A 25,997-nucleotide genomic window follows, 5' to 3' on the forward strand; every position below is an offset into this window, starting at 1 on the left:
ATGGGTTTTGTTGATATTATTTAGTACAGGCTGTCTATTTTGTTGATATATGTAGACTACAACTCTACAATTTGGACAGGAGCATTGATAGCTATGCACTGGTAGTATATAATTCTGTTTCTGTTGGCCTTTCTCTTTTAAGTGAAATTGAAATCTTTATTGCCATTCTTACTTACATGCTCTATTTTTTTATCAGCTGTGAAACAAAATTGAAGGCTTTTTTTGTTGTAGCAGATCAACCTTGAAAACTTTATAAATTGATTTTAATTTTGCTTATAAGAGGTCTTATTAATAAAAAGCTTACGCTATAGTTAGAAAAAGGAACATGAAGTATGTGGCCTATGTTTTGATCTCTATTTTGTCCTTAATTGGGTAATTGCTTCCCTGTTTTTCAGTTCGACAATTAAGCATCAAGATGGCAGTGCTTTCTTGTCACTGTAAAAAGCTGGGATAGTTGGGTAAAAGGTCTCATGACATTGCAGTGTCTTCTGTATCTAGCATATGCTGCATTCCTGCTACAGAGAATATGGGATGCTTTGGCCAGTAGTGGCTTGAGTTGGGCAAATCCAAATCTTGGTGTTTGCTCTATGAAATGTCAAGCTGGGTCTAGCAGGATTTACTAGCACAGGCTCAGTGCCGTGTGAACACAGCGATGGTGTTTGTGGGGCCAATTTGTATGTGCAAACAGGTTAATGGCTTTTGTGCAGCAAAGAAACTGAGTTATCTCTTGTGTCTGCATCCATGGCACGGTTAACCCACACCACAGCAAGCCATTCAACTATAATTGAGAGTTGACTGAGCTTACTTTTCATGAAACTCAGTAGTTACAATTTTGAACTTACTGTTAAGGAGAATTCATTCAAATAAGATCCTTTTGTATTTAGATTTCACTGTCTTTTTGTCACCTCTTACTCTTTGACTTTTTTCATTTAACTCATCATGCCTTCCTAATCTTGCATCAAAGGTGTCTCAAACTCTTGCAACAAAATCTTAACATCATGCATGAAAAACTTGTCCTCATTCTCTGCTATTGCCAACAGCAACTATTTGACTCCTTGTCATTGCCAAATCGAGCCAACACACACAAATGGCTCTAGTTTCCACCATTAATGCATCTCTTCAGGTCATTCTTTTTCTGTTGTTATCACTAAAAATACAAACAGATGTTTCTCCTGAAGAGACTGGTAATTATTCAAATAATGTGTGTAAGCACCCTTTGAATAAGGCATATGAACACCCTCTGAAAACAAGACTTCATGTGAGAGAATTATATACATTACTCCTGTCAGAAGCATGACATGCATGGATGTGTTGGAAAATTGAACTGTGGCTGTCTTAAAAGCTACAACAGCTTAACTTTCAGATTGCAAAGAGTATTTTGATGGCCCTTAAGGATTGGAAACCCCTCACCCCTCCCCTTAATGAAAGCATAAGTTCTGCAAAAATAGAAGAGACCACCTAAGAAGAAATTGAGATCGGGTATATCAGTAACTACTGGTTTAACCTAACCTTCATCCAGATTATTTTCTTGAAGGATCTGATGAATTATTCTTTTATGTTTACAGGTCTAATTACAACCACATCTAGAAAACTAGATCGAGAGCAGCAGGCAGAGCACATACTGGAGGTAAATAATTTCTTTAGTTCTCTGAAAAACAGCGACTGTAAGTTCATTGCTCTTTTACAGAGGGTGAAGTTTACCATACTTGATTACTATATGAAGAATTTAGAGAACTGAATTTCAGAAGTAATTTGCTTCTCATTATATTACAATGCACAAAACTACCTATCTTATAAAACCAGTGTGTTGGGACTTTTTCTTAAAAAAAGAGTTAAAATACGGCTAGAAGGCAATTTTTTGTTTTTGTATCTGTAAACCAATATTTTCTTTCAAACAGTACAAAGGTATGATTGTTAAAAGGAGGAGTATGATTCTTTTTTTGGTTTTGTTTTTCTTCCTGTGTAGTCATTGGAATAGCTATTTCAGCTTGCCTTTTGCTGAATATAGACCTCTGAAAAAGAAATGCAGAATCTTTTTTTAACATTGAGAATACAAACAGATTGTAAGTGAGTAGACCTTTTTTCTGCATAACATTTATCAATTGCATAAGTAGATGATTTACAAAATATGCATTATAGATTCGGAGTCCAAGAGCATGAAATTCTTGACATAATTATTTTATTTAGTTACATTTAATTGATCGCCTGGAATTTGTGTAATAGCTATTCTCGTTCTCTGTCAAACAACATGAAATAAAAACATGTAGACAACTGGAGGTCTTCCAGTTTCACAGTGTTGTCATACAGTGTGACAGCGTTGTACTTCACCTGCAATGAAGACTTAATATTCACAGTGATACTTACATACTAAGATTTATCTGGAACCTTTATTGAGCCTCTCCTCCTGGATGATAGATAAAGGACTGCATGTGAGTTGGCAAAACTAACATTAAAGCTAGACAAGCAAGTCCAGACTTACTCAAAACTTGTGAAATCTGTAGAAAGGTTTTCTAATAGGAATGCCAGGACTGCATAGGCTTGGAGGTGAATGGTATTCCTTGACAGCACAATCTTTTTGCAGAACTTCAGTGTACATGCAGTCTTCCTGGTCCTTTCCTATCCCTTTCGTGCATTGCAGGCTGGATTAATGCAGCTGTTGGACTAAATTTTTATCATTATTTTCATTTCTGTATCAGCTTTGGAAAGAGCTCTTTGCACATAAGTAGTAATAGGGTGGAATTTCCTCTGCAATGTGTTTCTAGTAGTAGTAATAGCAAAGTTAATTAATTGGCAAATCTGGTTCAGTACTAGACACGTTATTCCGCTAAATTGTAAAGTCACTGTATTACTCTTTTTAAATTACCTCCTTAAATCTGCTTGTGTCAGTTTCCCAAAGCACTTCATGTCAGTTATATCTGATTTCTTGACCACTGCTATGTATATTGGTTGTAAAATTGGTATCTCATGACTTACTCCTCTGCATATTGTGCTGGGTTTTGTATTAGATTTATACAGTAAATAAAATGAGCTGTGGATCGTTTTCTGACCCTGAAGCCACCGGGCACAGTATGGCTTTGATTACTTATACCTTACCCCTGGAACAGGGTGGCCATGGTCAAATTGCCTGTTGAGAAGGGTGCCTGAATTGTGTGAATTCTCAGGCTGCAGCTAGGCAATGTGTGGGAGTGTGCTACTTGTTCTGGGCTAAAATTTATGCCAGAGATTACACTAGCAGTGTAATGCTATGGGCAGTTGTCTGCTAGCAGTCATGCCTGCTAATTTAACCTAGGTTATTACAAGATAACATGTACAGAACTCAGAAAGTTGTTTTAAGGTTACAGTATCACACAAAGGAACACAAATCCTCCTGGTTTCAGCATTTTCTATAAAGATAGCAGATTAAGCTGATTGTTCTTTAGTTTGGAATATTGGTTATTGCCTGCTGGTATTATTTATAGTTCTTCATTCTTCCTTCATTTTGAATCCCAGCTGGTTGTTAAAGTTTAAAATAAAAGTCTGCAAAGTATCCGACAGAAGAACTCTTCACTAGATGACCTGTAAAGGTCCCTTCCAATCCAAAGCATTCTATGATTCTAACTACAGGGCGAGAATGACAGACAGCACAGCCCAAAGTAGCAATTTTCCCATTTGTTAGTTTTATGTTGACACCTTTGAAAATAGGTTGGCAAGAAACCCAGAAATGCACAGAATAGCAGGCAATATTATGAGCCAAGTGCTGAGCATCTGGCTAATTAATTGAGCATTGAAATGTTGACCAGATGGGTTGGTGGGTTTATTCCTTGTTTGCTATTAAATTTGATCCTTGATTGCACTCCTGCTTACATAATAGTAATTAATATGCCCCATTCTTTTATTCCCAACTTGTAACTATTTTCTGAGTGCCAATTGACACTTTTTTATGCAATTATTTTAGGTTAGCTTCATGTTATTCTCATATCTTAGTATTCTGTTTGTTGTGTCAGTAATGCCTGTAATGTCAGTAATGTCAGTAATGCAACTGATGTTGCATTCAAATCAAACTAGGTTTTCCTCAAATTTGCCATTTTTTTTTTTTTGCTTGGCTCAGGGCAATGCTGATTTTATGTTAACGGACAATTTATTCCATACCCCTTGGAATTTCCTCTTTTGGGATGTGTTTTGTTTTTTGGGTTTTTTTTGTGAACTGGTGTTCCACTACAAGTACTAAAGGGAACAGATATTCATGTATGTGGAAATCCTACCATCTGTTAGAGATGAGCATAAATATTTGCATTTCATGTTGCAGTTCATGTATTTTGTCGTGGTTAATCACTTTACTCATGCTTTTTCATTTCCTTCATGCTTGCAAGTTATACCACGTTTCATTTGTATTTCCATATTTTTTTCCTAAAAAAGATGGGAAAGGGCAAAAAAAAGAGTATCTGATCATGTCCTCATTCATGTCAATGTAAATTCATTTTCTGTCAGGGATTCAATTCTAGTCTTTCATTAGTATTCATTTCAGTATTTTGTATCCATGTTATCCTTGAATCCTTATGTTTTTCCATAGTCAGATTTCCCAGGGCATCCTAATAACGAGGGAAGGAATTCACCACCCACATTCTTGAAGAAAAACACTTGTTCTTCCCAGATAAGGGTGGGGTTGTTGGAACTGGAATATCCTGTATCAGTGGTGTGTAGGGTTTTTTGTTTGGGTTAAGGGGGGTTGTTTTTGTTTAACACCCTCCACAGCACTGGTCTTAGAATCCTAGGATCATTTAGATTGGAAAAGACCTTTAAGATCATAGAGTCCAACCATATATCTTCCCTATAATATTTTCCCAGTGCTACTGTAGTGACTGACTTCTATACGGAGCTTCCTCCCAGCAAAGACTTGCATCTTCCTTACAAACTTAAAACCAAAATAAAACTGGAGTGTGTAACACATTTCCCATAGAACTTGTTAGAAACATTGGGTGTTTAATTTTTTTTTTCTTTTTTTGCATTCCTCTACAGCTTTGACAAGTATCCGGTAGAATACTTGTAGATATATGAGCATATCTCAGTTTATCAATTTCCTCTAATTACAGCAGAGCTGGCATAGGTGACCCTCAGACATCCCTGTGCGTTTCTATGTAATAATAAGGAAGGTAAATTAAGTCAAGGAAGGTGATTTTAAAGGAGAAAGAAAAAAAGGAGTGAGAAAAAGAAAATTAAGGGGAGACCATAGAAAGGCTGAGGAAGAGTGCTGTACCAGGTCATAAAATTGTTCTTAAAATGAGAGATACAAGGATTAAAATTCTACAGCTAAAACCAAAACCAACCCAACAGCAAAGAGAAAGTAAGGAAAAGGACATGAAAGATTGACAAAGAAAAAAAATGTCTTTACCCGTCATTATTCCATGTGTCTTTAATGCCAATTTTTTGGAAAACATCCCCTTCAGAAACTGAGGTTTAGCCAAACTGCTAGAGGTCAGGTAATACTGTTATCAGTGAAGAATTTGTATTTGTTTTAAATGCTTTATGCAATAGCAGCTAAACTTTCCCTTGAAAATGCCTGGCGTCTGTCTGAGCCCATTAGCTTTTATGTAGATGGCAGGGTGCAGCCAGAAAATGATGGGCCTGATTCTGTAACTCTTCTACTAACCAAGCTCTTGCAGGAAGCAGGAATATAAACCCCCTATCCTTTTCTTCTTTGAAATAGATGCTAAAGTAATTTACATGTGCTCATATTTAACCCCTTATTAACCAATAAGGGATTAAATAGGTAAAAGTTAAGGTAACAAGGTAAGAATCCTATAAATGACCTAAGTTTTCCCATCACTTTGGTCATTTTCCACTAGATAAGGATTTTTTTCTCTGTTTTCTGACTTCAAATTAACATAACTCTTACTTTTATTATATTTTTGTTCACTGCCCATGCCGATAACATCAGATCAGTCCTAGAATTAATATTGTAGATTTCGTACTCATTTCCTGGCTTTTTAGTAGAAATTCTGACTATTGCTGGAAGAGCAGACTTGGTTTAATTTCCCATTTCATTTAGTCCATGGAAATAGATTGTTGTGTGTCTTCCTTAAAAAGCAATTTTTTAAGCTTCTTTCAAACAGGACAGTGATTTTATGTCTTAAAATATAGGGGATTTTTAGTGCATAGGCCTGTCAAATTCTGAAACTTATATTCTTATGAATTGCATCTTTTGAGGTGTAAAATCAAATTATTAAATTGAAAAGTCGCAAGGAAACACTAGGCTGAAAGTATATTAAGATTATTACAGTGAAGCTGTTATCAGAGATACTATACTTGTGTGCTGTTCCTGAACTCAAGTTAATATTTCAGTTACAATGCTGCAAAATAGTGAAATAGATTTAATACACAGCTGTCGACTCCTACATGCCATACATGAAGTGTCAAAATGTTAAGATAGTAGCTGAATAAACTTTTGTAGTGCCTTTTGTAAATATACATCAAATAGCTTTACACAATGGTCTTTAAGTAACCAAAGTTAGGGAATTACTTTACAGTTGTCGTAGGCAGTTGTAGGAAAATCTGATTTTAAAAGAGCATTGTTGGAAAGACCGTATTTGAATTGAGCGCTAACCATATCCTTTTAATAAAAACAGGTAACGGTAACAGACAACGGTATTCCTGCAAAATCAACAATTGCACGGGTGATTGTGAAGGTCTTAGATGAGAATGACAATAAGCCTCAGTTCTTGCAAAAGTTCTACAAAATCCGGCTTCCAGAGCGTGGTAAGCCAGAACGGGAGAGAACTGCTAGGAGAGAGCCGATCTATCGAGTTATTGCTGTAGATAAAGATGAAGGCCCCAATGCAGAGATATCTTACAGCATTGAAGATGGTGATGAACATGGCAAATTCTTTATTGAACCGAAAACTGGAATGGTTTCATCAAAGAAATTTTCTGCAGCAAGGGACTATGATATCCTTTCAGTGAGTCAAAATCTTTTATATCATGAATACGTGAAGGGTTCTTTTATCTGTATTCTCATCACTTCTTATTCAGTAGCTGGCGGATGAGTGACTGCAGTGTCTGAAGGAAGAAAGCTTCAACAAATCCAGAAGTATTGTTTTGTGGGTTTGTTTGTTTTGTTTTTTTTTTTAAAGGATGATTTCAGATGTTTGTATTGAGAAAGTGAATAAAGAAGCTGCTGTTCTTTTCCAGAACTTGACAGATAATGAACATGATGAGGGAACATAAACAATCAGTTTGACTCTCTTTCGGGAAGAAAGCAAAATAAAAGTGAATTTATGGTAACAGTTTGTGCTACTATCAGGTGCTGCATACTTTTTCTCCATTTGCTGCCCAGATAATGAAGGGCAAGTGGCACTTTGAGAGACACTTAACCTTTTTGGATATGTCTCACACAAGCAAACAAGCTTGGAGCTTATTACTACTTTTCCATTTATGTGACATAATGATTTATGTGATCCTGTAGCCTAAAAGATGTGTCTGTTTCACAGATTAAAGCTGTAGATAATGGTCGTCCACAAAAATCATCAACTACACGGCTTCACATAGAATGGATTCCAAAGCCCGTCCCACCCACAGAGCCCATTTATTTTGAGGAAGCTTTTTTTTCTTTTACGGTGATGGAAAGTGACCCAGTTGCTCACATGATTGGTGTAATAGCTGTTGAACCTCTTGGAACACCACTTTGGTTTGACATAACGGGTAAGGATGCCTTAAGGGCTTTTATTATTAGAAACAAATGCGTGGAGTCTGAGATACTGGAGGGCTTATTGCAGCTTAGTTTCTTAATCGCTCTTCTAAATAATGCAAGGTTTTGGCATTCTTTATCTGTAGATGCGTATTTTTCCCTTATTTCATTATAAATCAAAATGACTTAAATTTTTATCCATGCTACTATATATCAAAGATTAAAATTATGTTGCAAAATATCTGCTGTGTTGCAGTTTTGGAAATTACTTATAAGTATTGTGTCAGTGAAATTAAAACTAATCAAATCAATCTCATAGACTGTAGGATAGGGAAAGAAAGAAAATGCAAGTTTTCCACAAATCGGGATAGTATACCCAAAGAGAGATTATACTGTTCACATTGATTTCTTGTCCTCTGGGCTGCTTCTCAGTTTGCCGTCCCTTGATCCAGTACTAAAAGGAAAGCTTGCAATGTTCCTAACCTCAGCAAACTTCTTCCTGTACATATTCTTACTACTGTATCATACCTTAGGTTCTACCATTGAAAGGGGAATTCTAATCAGTAATATGACTATACATTGATGCTGTGGTGACAAAATGAATAGTACTCTCTAATTTTAGACTGACTCACTAGACCTCTGAGCACCAGGAATACACAGAGTGTTCACTGTAGAGCTGATACTAAAAACAGGTTCTGTCTTGTGTTATGTGCTTCAGAATCAAGGAGAAGAGCACAGCCTTGTTTCAGGAGAGGTATCTTATAGGGAACTGGTTCTGGTCTTAAGATAGCCCTATCAGTTTGGGATTTTTCCACCACATTCACAAGAGAGAGAGAAGGATCCTTTTCACCTTGGTTACTGCTGAAAATTTTAGCTGTGATTATGGTCTTAAGTTGTTGGGGAGAGCATTTTTTGAATTACTTCTTAAAAATTTAATTAATTTTAAGATGTGTTTTGATGGTATGTATTTCCTCAGGGATTCTGAGAACAGCAACAGGTAAAAACAAAGTTTGTAAAACTGATACATGTAGCAGGAATGTATAAATGCCAAATACTTGAGGGTGTTCTCATAAAAGTTTCAGGCGCGTGAGAACAGATGCAACTCTTCCCTAAATGCATGCTTCATTGGTGAACAGCCTGTGATGATATTGATAATAATTTCTAATGGATTAAATATTTACATAGATTTTTTTTTTTAATTATTCTTTCTAATGTATTCTGGAAAAAAAAAATAGTTCCTCTCCAAATAGATCATAGTTGAATAAAAAGTGTTTGCATTTAGACAAACCGCAGGGTTAGAGATCTGTACAACTGTGTAGAGGGAGTAAAGAGTTCAAGATGCCTCCTTGCATTCTCACAGGGGCAAAGCTCTCTGCATTAGAGGGGTTTTGGAACTGAGGCTGCTCTTTTACTGTTCTCCCAAACATACACACACATAGACAAGGGAGTAGAAAACCAGAAAATATAAAAATAACTTAAGTGAGCAGGAGAGAGGAGAAGGTTCCATGTGCTCCAATTCAAACAGGGTTATCCAGTCAACAATAAACAGAAACATCTGTAGACCAAAAAGAGTCCATTAAAGGAAAAGTTAAGAAAGGGATACTGTCAGAAAAAGGTGAATGGTTCATGGAAATGAAAGGGAGTAGATGGAAGAGGCCTCAGGTCTTGAGAGTTTCCACAGAGTTACAGCAATAGCCTTTCCTGGGGTCTTTAATTAGCAAAATTTGTTGATTAGATTGAGGATGTACTTTTCTATGGTTCTTTTTAGTTTGCTTCAACTGCTGTGCACTCTGAACAGTGTGTACAGCTGAATAGAATTCTGATGGTAGTAGTATTTTGATTTGCTCCTTCTAAGCATGCAGCACAGTTTGGACATTTACATAATTTTTATTGTATGCTTAAAACAGAAAATTATCTTTTCCTGCTGTTTTTAGAAAGACATATAGAAAACTCCAAGGGGAAAGAGCAGAACTTGTCCATACACTGTAAAAGAAACCATTTTATTTTGACTATTTTCTTAGTAAAAGTGTTTTGGGAAGTGTGATATGTGATCATGTTGTGAAATTATTGGCTACTCTTGCAGGTGGTCACTTTACTGCCCTCTTTTACTGTTTCTAATAGCATGAATTAATTTGATTGACAGCTTTCCTTTGTGTTCTGTGCTTGCTTTCCATGCTTTCTTTCTTTTTGGCTGAGCCAGGAGACAAGCTTGCTAGTGAAGTATTTTACATCTTTCAGATGGCTTGTGACCTGAACTGTACAGCAGAAGGTATCTGCTGAGATCACATAATTTATTACCAGATTATGAGATCTGAAATGAAAGCGTACATTTATAAAATATTTATTTTATTAACCCTTCGGAAATCAAAGTGCTCACAGTTGCATTTGTGACAGGTTCGTTTTTGTTTTGTTTTGTCATCATTACATTTATACAGCACCAATTCAGAGCATCCAGTTTTGGCTTTGGCCAAAACTGTTGCTGTTACACTTTCAGTGTACCAGATGCAGAAGTTTGGGTTGAGTTCTGCTTCAGCGGATTACCAGATATCACCACTACTACAAAAATTAGGCAAGGCCTTTGTGATTTCATTGATAAAGAAGAAAAAAAAAGTTGGTTAGTGGGCTTGTCCTTATATCAGGGAAACTGAATGAAAAGATTCATACCCATTCACCCTACTCTTCCCTTAAAATGAAGATTACTTCATTGAGACATTAAATTCTCCTCTCCTAGCCATCTGAGAAAATGGTATCGCATGCCAACTATAAAAGAAAAGTTAGAGACTAACTTTCTGAAGCTGACAACTTGCACAAAGGCCATTAGAAAAAAATTTATGTATGCCTGTTTAAAAAAAAAAAAAAGCTGCTGCCTTTCATGGTGTCCAGTTTATATCCATTCACGTGATTCAGAAACTGCTTCTGGGCCAGTAAGAGGAATTGGCTTTCAATGAAACTAGAAAAATTACATTATCTTTGTTATTATCAAATATCTTAAATCCAGTGAAGCAGAACCCAGCCCATCTTTCCTAAACTGATATGTCTGTCATGCAGTGGAACCTTCTGAAGGTGAAATCCTTTTTACTTGTGAATGGGGGCCCATTTCAGTATTTACTGTTCTTTCTTGGATTAAGTATAAATTTGCAACCTTTGGAACTTCAACCTCTCACTTGTAGCCTTGGCTTTTCATAAAAGGCATTCAGAATTAGAAAAACACATGCACATAATTAGGAGAAATTGGTTTGCCATATCTAGCACTGGCTTGACCAAAATCAAAATTGATTCCTCCATTTTAGGCAGTTTATTGAGAGGTCTAAAGCAATTGTAGTTAAATGGCAGTATTTATCATTGCTAACAATATTTGGACTTAATGGACATTGCATTCTCATGACAGTCTGCTCGGGGTGGCATGATGATGATGATCAATTAAATGTTTAAATGACTAAGTGTAACTATTGATCTACATGGTTATTTATCTATATTTCAAAGGGTAATTTGAAAGTTTCACAAGGGAAATTAAGATAATTTGCTTCAGAAAAGGAGCTTGGCCATATTTAAACACTGGGTATTTAAACATTTAGCACTCATCTGGGTCCTGCTTATTTCAGTAGGAGTTAGACAGTGAGTTCTTTAGATAGTCAGCACTGAGATGAGAATCCTTTGGAGGTACTGTAGCTTTTTCAACCTTACCTGTAGTCATATATGAGTATAGTAATTTGTACTCTGATCCAAAGGACACAAATTTGACAGTATTTCTGATTTGGGATTTTCATTTATTTTTATTAAAAGTGTATTTTTTGCTAATTAGCGTGACTGCACAGAATAAACTGTCACACTTCACCTAGTAATTCTCAGTTTCCTGATATTTGGAATCTTTGAATTCTGGTTAAAAAAAAAGTAGAGAACCTTGCTAAGAATCTACCTGCTAACTTTCCATGAGCCAGACAAATCAGCTTTGTCCAAAACTAATCAGTTTTAAATATCTGTAAGTAGCAGCAAATCACATTACCAGAAAAAAACCAAAGGGTTTAAATTAAGTGTGTATATTATGTGTATATGGTTCCACCTTCATTAAGCATCTGAAGACAGAACATAATCATACATGAAAATAATGCAACAGTGCTGTGTTTTATGAACTTCTCCCTCTCCCAATTTCCTGAACAAGGTGGCAACTATGACAGTCGATTTGATGTGGACAAGGGCACTGGAACTATCATTGTTGCTAGACCTCTTGACGCAGAACAGAAATCCAATTACAACTTGACGGTAGAGGCAACAGATGGAACCAGATCTATCAGCACTCAGGTAATGGACTTTCTAATGAAGCACTTATAGAAGAAGGAATTTGTAGCTGGGAGGTGGGGAGGGTGTTGCATTTTCTCTTTACCATTTTTTTCATCCTGGACAGTGAATATGGTTTATATAAATTAGGGACTCTGTCTAAAATAGAAGTGGATTCCGATATTCATAGAGCCATGTTGTTTGGCGGTCCAGGTGGAAGATTGTGTGTTACTATGCTATAGTCTGACTCAGCAGCTTTTAAGTTATATCATGTTCCTACATTAGCTGAGTAAATGAAAACAGAAACTAAGCCCTTCCATGCATGATTTACTCACAAGAAAAGGATTAATACTTCTTATCTGAATTACCCCTCTTTATCCAGCTCCTCCAAAATCACCAAATAATATGATTACTTCACTTGAAATTTAAGACCATTGTGAGGTTGTTTGGTTCCCACCCACCCCCCCCCCAAGATATGTGGATGACAATTTGTACAATGTCGAATTAGCATTTTATGAAACTGAGCTGCTCCTTCTGCATGGTGTGCATATAGAAACAAGCTTTAGATGATAACATCTCTGTGTATCTTACTGAGTACTTTCTTTTAGCTTCAGTGGAGGTAGAGATTGCCAAACACGCTCCAAATAACAGCAATCTTAGACAAAGCAAATTTTTTTCAAATTACGTCTCTATTAAGGCTCCATGGTGGTGGCAATTCTTTGCAGTTAGACTAATAAGTTCACTTTAAGGCAGAAGCCTTTTGTGACACTACTGGAAATAACTCATAGTAAAGTAGGTTATGATGCATATCCCTTCTGTTTTTCCCATCTAGTTTCTTCCCCAGCCCAGAACTTGAATATATTTGGAAGTTGTATAGTTGGTGTGAATGGAGCCATGAGCATAGAGGAGCTCCACTTGTCTTCCAAATAGAAAGGAAAGGATTTATTTACTGATTTGAGACTGTTGGATTGGGATAGTGATGTGTCTGTGTTGCCTACCCCTATCATTGAGCTACCGCTCAGGAGCTCAAAGAGCAGTAAGTGGGTTGCTGCTGTCTTTTCTGTACATGGAAATCTGTGTTATGAACGCAATTTCTTGCTATTCAACTTCTGTGCAGTGTGTATGTTTTTCTGTCGTCTTTTCTAATGTCTTATATGTTGTCTTCCTCCTTTCGGCCAGAGGGAAAGAGGTTTCTTGTCAATGTTAAGGATTTAAAACAGAATCTTTATTGAGCTGACTGCATGTCTGGAGGCTTGATGGGTCAAATAGACTAAATTCAATAGTAGAAGATTGCAAGGTTAGCAGTTTCCTTTGAGCTGCCTTTTCCTTTAATGGTGACAATTGTCAGTGATATTCTAGACCATGAATCTCCAAACACGACAACATGTTTCCCAGTCAGAACTTGCTGCTATCGTAGCCGTGGTGCCATTGCTGCTGGTGTTGATGACCACCATAAAAGGTCTGGAGAATCCTGCTGTAAATATATTGCCTAGTTGTAGTAAAAATATTGAGCAGATTCATTTCTACCAATTACAGAATGCTGGACAGAAGGCATGAATTAGTCTGAAAAAAATTAGAAGAAACCCAAATCCAGCTAAAGGAGAATTACTTTTGCTAGGAAAGGCAGAAAGACAGCAAAAGGCTTTTCACATACACTTGCCCTGCCTCCCAAGAATGCAGTCAAAAATGCCACCATGCAGAGCACGTCAGGGTAGCCTGGGGACTAGTAAAGGCTGAATATGTGGTCTCGATGACTGCAGATACTCTATCCAGTGCTGCTGCTTATGTAGCTGAATTTACGCAGGCGTCCTGAGCTGTCACAGTTGAACCATAATCTGCTTTGTCTTCTGGAAACAACCAAGAATCGGAAGGTCACAAAAATACTTTAACCCTCACCCCTTCTCTTCCTCTGGGTTATGCAATTCATTTAGTTCTTCTCGGAAGTGCACAGTGTAGCTTTTGTCCAATTTCTTTAAATGAATTTGTTATTTTAGCATTTCGTAAAGCTGAGTGAACATTATAAACATTTACCACAGCAGTCTTCTGCAGAAGAATTGGAGTAGTAGTCTCAAATTTATCATGTCTTATTTCTGTGATTGCTTTTTGTATGATTTTCTTTTGTGTCTTTCCTTTCCTCTCTCAGCTAGAGCTGGCAGGAGCAGAGGTTGTGGTTTCTGTTACAAGCGAGCACAAAGACTTCCTTTGCGTTGTCTTCCTTTTTCCCCTGTTTGTGGGATAAGCACAAGTTATGTTGTTGCTGTTTGAGTCTCACGTTACTGTGGTATATAGATTGAGGAGCATGGATTAGTTCAAACTCTGCAACTGTTGGTGCATGAACAGACTCCTGATTCTAACGGATTCTCTCATCTCCCCTATAACTCCTGGCCCACCCAAGTGGACTGATCTGTTAAGATAGCCCTCAGGACTATCGTTAAGAAGATGCATTTCAGATGAGGCTTAACTTCAGGGGAATTAAAAATGTTGATATGAAATTAAAGTTGAAGGTGTGATTTATGGCTGCCACTGTGTAAATTCCATTACTCACTGTTGAAATAATGATGATTAAAGTTTGAGTGTTGATGTGGTGTTGGATTCTTCTAAGAGCTGATAAACAGTTAAAATGGAGTGACAGGCAAAAGAAATTCTGAATACTGAGTGCATACATTAGGAACAACAATATGCCATACACAGCTTTTAGCTTACAAAGTAATTGCTGTAAACATTGGAAATACAGTAAACAATTTAACAGACCTTGATTAACAGCAGATTAAGTAATTTTACATTTAATTTGAAAAAGGAAATGACATTTTCAAGACATTGGGGAGGGGGACAAGAAACGAAAATCTTATTGTGTAAAAGCAGTGTATTGAATCTGACTTCAAACTAGAAGGCATTTGCTGGCCTCAGGCCATTAACATCTGTAGAGCATTTGACTCTTTCAGGACTTCAGTTAAATAGCTTTTTTGAAAAATACAGCAGGAGTAGGCGTGGAGGCTATTAGAATTTTGCATGAGTCTAAATGCCAAATGCATGATGCAAAACAAGGACAAGCAAATTCCAGGCCTACGGTGCTGGTGTTTGACAGATGATGTTAGAGATGACTAGTGTCACACTAGGAAGGAATATCATTAAAAAAACGAATCAAGGTACTTATGTTTTTGTTTTATAATGTTTTGGCCTGAAATAGAAAAGGTTATTCACAGGCTGTAAGTAGCAATATGTGAACTATTGAGTTGCTTTTTTGGGGGGAAAAAAAAAGAAAGAAAAGAAAAAAATCCTGTTTCAAGCTATAGCCACTTCTAGTCATTGCTATGTCTAAGATTTTTTTTCACTGGAAATAATACTTAAGATGATTTAAAGCTAATTGCAGCATTTTACCTGTTGCTGTGCTATTGCAGAATATTTAATCTTGCTTTATGCAAAATTTATCCCCTGTCTCAGAGAGGGAAAAGGATCTTTGCACAGGAGTTAGCAGAGCTCATTGAAAGAGCTTTAAACTAGATTTGAAGGGGGAAAGGGATAAAACCAGGCTCGCTAGAGGTAAGGCTGAGGGTGGCATGCCAATGTTTGAGGGACGGTGTGCTAGCGAGGTCCTTCAGTCTGCTATCTCAGTGGAGGTAGGGGATGGAGATCCATGCAGCAGCAAAGATGGAAGGGTTATTGATATGTTAGAAACCCCAGAAGCACCTGAGAATGGTCACATAGGAATTAGGGCTTCTCCCCCCAGAAAGGTGACAGGATCAATAGCCCAAGTGAAGTGCATCTACACCAATGTACACAGCATGGGCAACAAACAGGAGGAGCTGGAAACCATTGTGCAGCAGGAAAACTATGATATAGCTGCCATCACGGAAACATGGTGGGATGACTCGCACAACTGGAGCGCAGCAATGGCTGGCTATAAACTCTTCAGGAGGGACAGGCAAGGCAGGAGAGGCCATGGGGTAGCCCTGTATGTTAGGGAGTGTTTTGACTGTCTAGAGCTGAATGATGGTGATGATAGGGTTGAGTGTTTATGGGTAAGAATCAGGGGGAAGGCCAACAAGGCCGATATCGTGGTGGGAGTCTGTTATAGACCACCCACCCAGGATGAAGACACAGATGCAATATTCTATAAGCAGCTGGGAGAAGTCTCACAATCGCTAGCCCTTGTCCTTGTGGGGGACTTCAACTTACCAGATGTCTGCTGGAAATACAAGACAGCAGAGAGGAAACAGTCTAGGAGGTTCCTGGAGTGTGTGGAAGATAACTTCCTGAACACAGCTGGTGAGTGAGCCAACTAGGGAAGGTGCCCTGCTGGACCTGTTGTTTGTGAACAGAGAAGGACTTGTGGGTGATGTGATGGCTGGAGGCTGTCTTAGGCAGAGTGATCACGAAATGTTAAGAGTTTTCAATTCTTGGAGACGTAAGGAGGGGGGTCAGCAGAACTGCTGCCTTGGACTTCTGGAGGGCAGACTTTGGCCTGTTTAGGAGCCTGGTTGACAGAGTCCCTTGGGAAGCAGCCCTAAAGGGCAGAGAAGTCCAGGAAGGCTGGACAGTCTTCAAGAAGGAAATCTTAAAGGCGCAGGAGCAGGCCATCCCCATGTGCCAAAAGACAAGCTGGCGGGGAAGAAGACCGGCCTGGCTGAACAGAGAACTTTGGCTGGACCTCAGGAAAAAAATGAGAGTTTATGACCTTTGAAGAAGGGGCAGGCAACTCAGGAGGACTACAAAGGTGTAGCAAGGCTGTGCAGGGAGAAAATTAGAAGGGCCAAAGCCTAACTAGAACTTAATCTGGCTACTGCTGTAAAAGACAATAAAAAATGTTTCTATAAATACATTAGCAACAAAAGGAGGGCTAAGGAGAATCTCCATCCTTTATTGGATGTGGGGGGAGAAACATAGTGACAAAAGATGAGGAAAAGGCTGAGGTACTTAATGCCTTCTTTGCCTCAGTCTATAATAGTAAGATGAGTTGTTCTCTGGGTACCCAGCCCCCTGAGCTGGAAGACAGGGATGGGGAGCAGAATGAAGCCCCCATAATCCAAGGGGAAATGGTTAGCGACCTGCTATACCACTTAGACACACACAAGTCTATGGGGCCAGATGGGATCCACCCAAGGGTACTGAGGGAGCTGGAGGAAGTGTTCACCAAGCAGCTTTCAATCCTTTATCAACAGTCTTGGCTAACCAGGGAGGTCCCAGCTGACTGGAGGTTAGCAAATGTGATGCCAATCTATGAGAAGGGCCAAAAGGAGGGTCCAGGCAACTACAGGCTTGTCAGTCTGACCTCGGTGCCAGGGAAGGTTATGGAGCAGATCATCTTGAGTACCATTACGTGGCATGTACAGGCCAGCCAGGTGATCAGGCCCAGTCAGCATGGGTTTATGAAAGGTCCTGCTTGACTAACTTGATTTCCTTCTATGACAAGGTGACCCACTTAGTGGATGAGGGAAAGGCTGTGGATGTTGTCTACCTAGACTTTAGTAAAGCCTTTGACACTTGTCTCCCACAGCATTCTCCTGGAGAAACTGGCAGCTCACGGCTTGGATGGGCGTACGCTTTGCTGGGTAAAAAACTGTCTGGATGGCCGGGCCCAAAGGGTGGTGGTGAATGGAGTTTACTCCAGTTGGCAGCTGATCACAGGTGGTGTTCCCCAGGGATCAGTATGGGGGCCAGTTCTGTTTAATATCTTTATCAATGATCTGGACGAAGGGATCGAGTGCACCCTCAGTAAGTTTGCAGATGATGCCAAGTTGTGCAGGAGTGTTGATCTGCTTGAGGGTAGGAAGGCTCTACAGAGGGATCTGGACAGGCTGGATCGATGGGCTGAGGCCAGTGGTATGAGATTCAACAAGGCTAATGTCAGGTCCTGCACTTGGGTCACATCAACCTCATGCAACGCTACAGGCTTGGGGAAGAGTGGCTGGAAAGCTGCCCAGCAGAAAAGGACTTGGGGGTGTTGGTTGACAGCCAGCTGAATATGAGCCAGCAGTGTGCCCAGGTGGCCAAGAAAGCCAACAGCATCCTGGCTTGTATCAGGAATAGTGTGGCCAGCAGGACTAGGGAAGCGATCGTGCCCCTGTACTCGGCACTAGTGAGGCTGCACCTCGAATCCTGTGTTCAGCTTTGGGCCCCTCACTACAAGAGAGACATTGAGGTGCTGGAGCGTGTCCAGAGAAGGGCAACGAAGCTGGTGAAGGGTCTGGAGCCCAAGTCTTATGAGGAGCAGCTGAGTGAACTGGGGTTGTTTAGCCTGGAGAAAAGGAGGCTGAGGGGAGACCTTATTGCTCTCTACAACTACCTGGAAGGAGATTGTAGCGAGGTGAGCATCAGTCTTTTCTCCCAGGTAACAAGTGATAGTACGAGAGGAAATGGCCTCAAGTTGCGCCAGGGGAGGTTTAAATTGGATATTAGGAGGAATTTCTTCACTGAAAGGGTTGTCAGGCATTGGAACAGGCTGCCCAGGGAAGTGGTGGAGTCACTGTCCCTGGAGGTATTTAAAAGACATGTAGATGTGGTGCTTAGGGACACAGTGTAATGGTGGACTTGACAGTGCTAGGTTAATGGTTGGACTTGATGATCTTAAAGGTCTTTTCCAACCTGAACAATTCTATGATTCTATGAATATTCTTCATTGATTAAATGTGCATTTTTGCTTGCGATCACCACACTGCTCCACAAAGACATTTTAAAACTGGAATGCAGCTATATTATCTCTGGATAATGTAACTTTTTATTTATGAAAATGATTATAAACGTGTCAATGTAACTATAATGTAATTATGAATGGAGAGAGGAGGAGATTTTAAACTCCATAGAATCAGCAAATGAAAAATTAGATTAAAACAATCCAAAGGATCATCGTATTTAAATATTACGCATGGAGTATGTTTTGTCAATGGCACATATCTCCTCCATAACTTATTAGTAATCAGTGCATTCATATGCAAATTTAGGTTTTACCTGTCAAATAATTAATAGATTTCAAGTCCTTCCACTAAATAGTCCTGGGCTGCTTTGTTCTGTGTCTGTATAATCACATTGCATCGCGCTCAGTGAGATCTGTGAGTAGGGGGCAGTTGTGCAACACAGCTCTTGGATAGCCTTGCAGAATGAGTCAAGTTTCTTTAGTTCCAGACCATTTTGTTTCAGACATCACATTATAAACTTTTATATAGCGTGCCTCTTTAATATGCAACTCCTTTCTTAAGAGGTAATATTAGTATATTTCATTTTAATTTAATCTTACCATTTCATTGAGAAAACCTCAATATCTGTTTTTATTATATTATGCATGTTATTTTAGAATAACACAAGCTCTTAATGTATTTTGTTCTCAAGTGCACAAACCCATATATTTTCTGTGTGGGTCTTTAAAATTGCACTCACAATTATTACTTCGGTGCCTTTCATTTAATTTGAAGGCCTTAACAGTTTACATGAAAATTTGGTGGTCTTGTATTTAAAAAGAAATTGCACATCTAGCACCTGTCACTTAGCGTCGGTAAGAATTCCTGTCTTGAAAGTAGGGTTTCCTTTGTACATTTATTTAATAGTTTAGATTGGAAGGAGCCCCTGGAGTTTGTCTAGTTAAAACTCCTGCTCAAAGCAGAGCAAACTGCAGAGTTGGATCAAGTTGTTCAGGGACTTGTCAGGTTCTAAGTGCCTGGGATGACAGGGCATGACACCTGTTCCTTGGACATGCTTTTATGTTAGTGTTTAACAACCCTCCTTGAAAATAATTTTTTCTTATGTCTAATTCTAGTTTCCCACAGCCCTCCCTTTCGACAGTGGATGGAGAGCTTTTAGATACCCATTGATTTTAATGGCCCTTCACTGGGTTCATTTCAATTTGTCAAGATCTCTCTTGGACTGCAGGGCCCAAATCTGTAGTGCATCTACAGTCCCACCAGTGAGTGCCAAATAGAGGGGAATAATTCCTTTCCTGCTAGCTGCTGCTCCCCTCATTAAAGCAGCCCAGCACGCAGTGAGCCAAGTTACCAAAAGGGTGCCTATTGATTCACATTATGCTTGTCCACCAGAATCTGTGGGGGGGCACAAAGTAACAACATCAGTGAGTGAGAAATGAATCCTGAAGTATGTAGATAAAACACCTTGCACTTGAGTCTAAGATAAACTTTGCATTTTAGGTACATTTAAAATGACTGCACTAATAGATCAAATTGTGTATTTGTAGTTGTGTTTACCAGTGTGGAGAAAAACTGCATGCCTGAGCAAGTAATTTGACAAGTAATGGAATACCTGAGCAAGCCACTCACAGTGTTTATTCTTTAGCAATATTTTTGTTAATAATTCATATTTAATAGTGCTGTACGTTTGGATGAGCTATCTCCTTATCTGCTCAGCCCAACAGTACCTTTTTGGAGGATGTCTCCTCATGTGTTTAGTAATAAGGTCATTTTAACTGCTTCACTAGCTAATACCAGAGGAAGTTGATGCTAGGCCCTTCTGATAGTATGATCAACAGATCACTTCTCAGTTAAGCTGGTTTATTGGCTCTGTGGTTAGTCTTGCAGGTACCAATGTTGGTTTCACAGTCACTACATTCCTGGCATTTAACTAAGTACTTTGCACAGGTTTTTGTGGTGCTCCATTCTAGAAATGCTGTTTTCCTGTATTCATTTTGTGTAGTACCAGCAGCAGAGGTGGCCATGTCTTCCGCTCCGAAGATTCATCTAACACAGTTGCTCTGGAGTTGCATTCCCTCTCACCTCCGATTTTGACCTAAGCTTCTGTATTTCCTCATTTGAAGGGGAAATAGACATGAACTTAAATAGCAATTTTGATTTAAATTCATCAAATTTGACACTTTATCTTTTCACTTACTGTTTTTCTGAGTCTAAATGTAATAATCTGTTGGAGGTGGGAATTGAATAAAAAAATTGTTGACGTGTTCATTTTGAAACTATCGTATCCATTAGTTGTGTTGTAATTGTATATGGTCTTTTAACCTTTTATTTATACAAAAGATATTTGTATAGTTTGATTTGTATTGAGGGTTGGGTTTTTCTGCATTTGTTTTTTTTAATTTGTTGGCCATTTTCATTTGGTTTCATTTTCCTGAGCACCAGTGTTCAGCAAGCAAGTGTTTTTACTGAAATGCTATGTAAGTGACTGTATTGGACCCTTCTGTATTTCTTTTTCCAAAATGCATTAAAATGTATTTTATTCATACAGAATTTAAAAAGAAACCAGCAACTGAGCTTGTGTTGCTTTACTACATCCTCTCTAATCGTGACAACCCCAAAAAATCACATATTTAAGGTCATATTCTTTTCATTCTTGCTCTTCATTTTCAATTGAATTTGTTAGTGAATACATTTCAAAACTTGACCTAATACATATCCTAGGTCACCTAGCATAAATTTTTCTCCCTGCTGAAAATCAGTATTTATTCCAACTCTTTGTTTCCTTTCTTTAATCAGTTTCTAATTCATGACAGAAGCAAACTCCTTAGTTTCCATAGCAACATCTTTGAAGGGATTTTATCAATGTGCCAAATGATTAGTTTATTTTCTGTTTCTTCCATTTTCTGAGAAATCTAATAAATTGTGGGAGGCAGCACTTTCCTGTGCAGTGATAGTTTGTATATATCCTAACAGAGTGTTTCAAACACTAAAAACTACTTATGTTTATGAATATTTCCCTAAATGTACTATCTATTGGATTGTGGCTCACTGATCTGCAATGCCTAGGATTGCATCTACTAAAAAAGTTAGAGGCTTGTGTGTGTGGCTTGGACACTAGTGTGTGTAGACATACACACATGTGCCCCCCTCCCTGCCCAGACTGTCTGGAGGTGGAGCTCAGTATTATTAACAGCATGCGTTACATTAGGAGGATTGCCATCTAATTTTTTATTTTTATTTTTTCCCCCCTGCAGTTCAGCACGACCTGGGCATGGTTCCCAACTTGTGGTGGTGATTTGTTTCCATTAAGCAGCTTATTGCAGCACCACTGCTTTGCCAGTGTCTCATTTTAATTTTGTTTTGTGCAGGGTCATGCTCCCTATTGTTCTTGGTGAACAAGACTGAGGCAGAATTGTAATCTGGGATGGGCTTTCCTCCTCTTTAATTGCTCTTTGTATTTCCTGGTGATCTTGCTTACCCACAGGTTGTTTCACGGTTTCAAATAAACTTAAACCCCTTTTTATTCCTTACTTGGCTTTTTATTCCGTATCTGGCTTCTGACTCTTGAGATTCCACATTTGCCATCTTCAACTCTGTTACTATATTCCCTTTTATAGGCTTGTTTGTTCTTTTTTATTATCCAAGTAAAATTCTCAGTGAAAATAGTCTTTCTGGTGACAGTTATTTCAGCTACCAGAGTGGGCAATATCCCAGTTTTTGCGAGGACTGTCCTATGTTATAATACAAAGTTATCCCAAGAGTTCCACGCCCAGTTCTTTCTGTTCCTAGATTCTCACTTCCATTAATCAGTCTGCCCCGTGGTGCCTCCAGCGTTGGTGCAGGACTTCATTACTTGATGCAAAAGTCTTTCTGTTGTTACTTAGAATAAAATCCTTCTAACAGTCTCCTAAACACTTGGTAGCATTTGTAGAGTATATCCAAGGACTGCCAATTCTGTCTGGAAGTTATTTAAATGTTTTCAGCCTGTATTAAAGTTTGCCATTAGGAAGAACTCATTGTATTGGAGCTTAGGTAGTATTTGCAACCTGGGATAATATAGCTGCATCTGAAAGAAATATTTTAGGAATCGGTATGACTCCTGTTGAAACACTTAACACCTGTTTTTCCCTTGGTACAAGTTTTAACATAAGATGCTAGTTTTGCAAGGTTGAAGTTGAGGAAGTTTTCTTTTCCTGTGGGGAGATGTATGGTGTTTCCTTATTATTTACCACCATCAGGATTCATCTCGTCTCGTTTCTACTGCATGCAGTTTGGTACCTTGTCTAAATTATATCTCTAGACTCCACCAGGTATCAATGGAAAGCAGTAAGTATCTTCAAAGAGCAATTTTACCCACTTATGATATCATCAGTACTTATTTTAAACACCTGTTGATGCACTTAATTAATTTATACAAAGCAGCTAACCTTTGGGTGGCTAAAAGCATGGCTGTATGTGTAGCACATAAAGAACGTGAATTTAGCCATGTGTTCTCGGAGCTTTGCTGTCTACCTGCCAAGTCCTCTGCATTACTGTTACTCGTCTGATGTTATCACTGTTGAAGGATGGTGGCTGAGTGTCTCGCCCTTTTTGTACAAGAGTTCAATGCTGTGAAAGGCAAGTGGGTGTGCAGGGGTCTTGTGTGGTTACAGTGAACATTATTATTCAGACAAAGAGAGCATTGCCTGCATAGCACATAGGTGAACCCAGCTGAACTTCAGTGGGAAAATGCAATTTGAAGCATCGAAGTTAATATAACTGTAACTTCATAGAAATTGTGTTGGTGACCTATGCTGAGATTGTGCTACATTGCTAAAGAAGAGCAAATAAGAACTGTGGTTCTTTGAAATAGTATACTTCTGTGGGAATTCCACCACTTTTCCATTCTTGCCTAGGCTTGGAAACGTAAGGAGCTGAAAGAGGATTGTTTCCATGTGAGGGCAAGGAGGAGTACAGTGCATCTGCTGCCTTGGAAAACGTTGCTTAAAATTCCAAATTTGCACAAATAAAAAGAATTTTTACCCACCCTGGGATCCATATTGATTTTTTTTTTTTTAATTCCAAAACTACTAAGGAATTATTTTTAATTTTGCTTTAGACAAAAATAATTCCCTTTAAGATATCTTACCTAAGGCATTTTTGATTATATAGATTTCTGGTTTGACTTTGGGGAAGGTGAGGCAGGTTTGGGTTTAGTGAGATTCTTCTTTCCTACACCTCTTAGATCTCTCCCCTTCCCTGAAAAAAAGAATTTGTCTTGCAGTGGAATTATTTCAGTATTATGGTCTGTTTTTTAATGAAATATCCTCTTTTCATTTCTGTTTCCCAAATATCATCAATGCTTTCCCCTTCCCATTGTATCATTTCAGGTGTACATCAAAGTTATAGACACAAATAATCACAGGCCTCAGTTTTCTGCTTCAAAATATGAAGTTGTTATACCTGAAGACACCATACCAGAGACAGAAATTCTGCAAGTCAGTGCCACAGACAGAGATGAGAAGAACAAACTGATTTATACTATGCAGGGCAGCACTGATCCCATCAGTCTTAAAAAATTTCGTCTGGACCCTGGAACTGGCTCTCTTTATACTTCAGAAAAATTGGATCATGAGACCATGAACCAGCATATTCTCACAGTAATGGTAAATAAACACAACATTTCTTCTGTAGTCAATAACAAACAGATCTTTCTTAATGTCTTTTTAATTTGTCCCCTTAATTCAAACATGTATTTGTACGTTCAATTTGTATGCAGTCTTTGTCTCCATGACTGGTACAGATTGAACCTTGAATTATTACTAATATTTGATGAACTACTGAAATAACAGTACTAATTACTAGTAATGTGCTATTTCAGGTTCGAGATCAAGATGTTCCTGTAAAGCGCAACTATGCTAGAATCATCATTAATGTCAGTGACACAAATGATCATGCTCCATGGTTCACCAGCTCTTCCTATGAAGGACGGGTGTATGAGTCAGCAGCTGTTGGATCAGCAGTACTCCAGGTTACAGCGTTAGATAAGGACAAAGGAAAAAATGCAGAAATTGTGTACTCTATTGAATCAGGTATACCGACTTCCTTACATCTTCAGTTTATTTTGAAACAATTCTTGCTGATACTTTGTTTCAACTTTAGACATGTAAAAAATAGCTATTAAAAAAGAGGGCAATGCAGGTGTATGTGTCATATTCTGTGAGATGTATTTAAGATACAGCCTCAGAGCATTTAAAAGAAAACTACAATGACAAATATTCATCTCCCTCCCTTAGCTATTTATATTCTTGTTTAGATACATTTAGAACATTTGAGTAGTAGTAGAAGAAAAAGCTACCTTTAAACCCTTAAGAAGGGTGTGTTCTTTAGAAATTACAGAAACATTAAATTTAGATCTAAAAAAAGCATTCTTTTTTGATAATGTGATACTTTGTGGCATAGGCAAAGCAAGGATTTGATGAAAAGAGTAAGAGCCTGAGACAAGTGCTTTCGTGTTTAGCACAATGTGAAAGAAAGGAGCTCAAAAATAACTTATAAATATCCACATACTTAACCACTAAATAGTCTCAGTTTTTAGTTTAAACGTTCAGATAGATGTAGCAAGGAAGGGGTTGCTTTGCATGGTTCCCTCTGACTGATTTTAGTTAGTGGGACTGCTGTTCTAGCTCAATAAAATATATAAGAAATTCTTTAATAGCTGGTCAATTTGGCATTAAGACTCCTTTCAGATTGCAGGCCAGAGAAGAGCATTAGATGATGCTGCTTATTTTTGATGTCAGAGTATCTTTCTGAACTTGCCTATAACAATGCAATTCAAATTATGGCAATTTTGAATAATATGAAAACAGGATGACATTAACTGAGTTCACTTACCAAATGGAAGTGAGTTTTGGTTCAGTCCATTAAATCTAGATACAAGCCTACCATTACCAAGGTCCTGAACTATTTAGACACTATGACTGGAAAAAAAAATATTTAAATTTCATTACGTATGCACAGTACTACTTTCAAGGTAGAAAGTAATTTAAAATAAAAATCACAGTAACGAGCATAAGAAACTGTATATTAAAGAGAACAGTAGGTAGAAGGTTATTCAGTTACTGTTGCATGCAAGGCGATATGTGCAAATGCTTTTTTATTTGACGTAAGTTGCTTTGTAAAGCATAGGAACTGTTTACTGTAAATGTTTTCCTTTTCTTCCCCCAAAGTGTTGTTTTGATATGAAAACATACTTTAACACTATTAAAACAAAGCTGTGATTATGATACTCTGAAGAGGAAGAATGTATTTAAGTGTCTCTTTAAGTTGCTTAAAATATATGTTTGTTTTCTGTTATTTGTAGAAATATGACCTTTTTACTAAGCAGGACACTAATCTCCATGAAACTTTTCTCTTGCCTTTCCCATTTCAGTAGTGCTTGTTTTATGAAT

General features: G+C 38.2%; 1 protein-coding gene across 4 annotated transcripts in view; it reads left to right on the top strand.

The window, feature by feature from the left end:
• FAT1 (FAT atypical cadherin 1) overlaps positions 1-25,997 on the top strand; it is a 115,316-nt gene that overhangs the window by 56,420 nt on the left and 32,899 nt on the right. For all 4 annotated transcript variants that reach the window (XR_012775504.1, XM_075500186.1, XM_075500187.1 and 1 more), the window contains exons 4-9: positions 1,566-1,627; positions 6,603-6,932; positions 7,464-7,674; positions 11,820-11,959; positions 23,937-24,212; positions 24,428-24,638. Coding sequence is in view for 3 of the 4 variants with exons in the window: in XM_075500186.1 (XP_075356301.1) it covers positions 1,566-1,627; positions 6,603-6,932; positions 7,464-7,674; positions 11,820-11,959; positions 23,937-24,212; positions 24,428-24,638 (1,230 nt within the window). In the remaining variant the exon portion in view is untranslated. The remainder of the gene's footprint in view (positions 1-1,565; positions 1,628-6,602; positions 6,933-7,463; positions 7,675-11,819; positions 11,960-23,936; positions 24,213-24,427; positions 24,639-25,997) is intronic.

Source organism: Mycteria americana, chromosome 4, assembly GCF_035582795.1.
Source record: "Mycteria americana isolate JAX WOST 10 ecotype Jacksonville Zoo and Gardens chromosome 4, USCA_MyAme_1.0, whole genome shotgun sequence".
NCBI classification, from domain to species: domain Eukaryota; kingdom Metazoa; phylum Chordata; class Aves; order Ciconiiformes; family Ciconiidae; genus Mycteria; species Mycteria americana.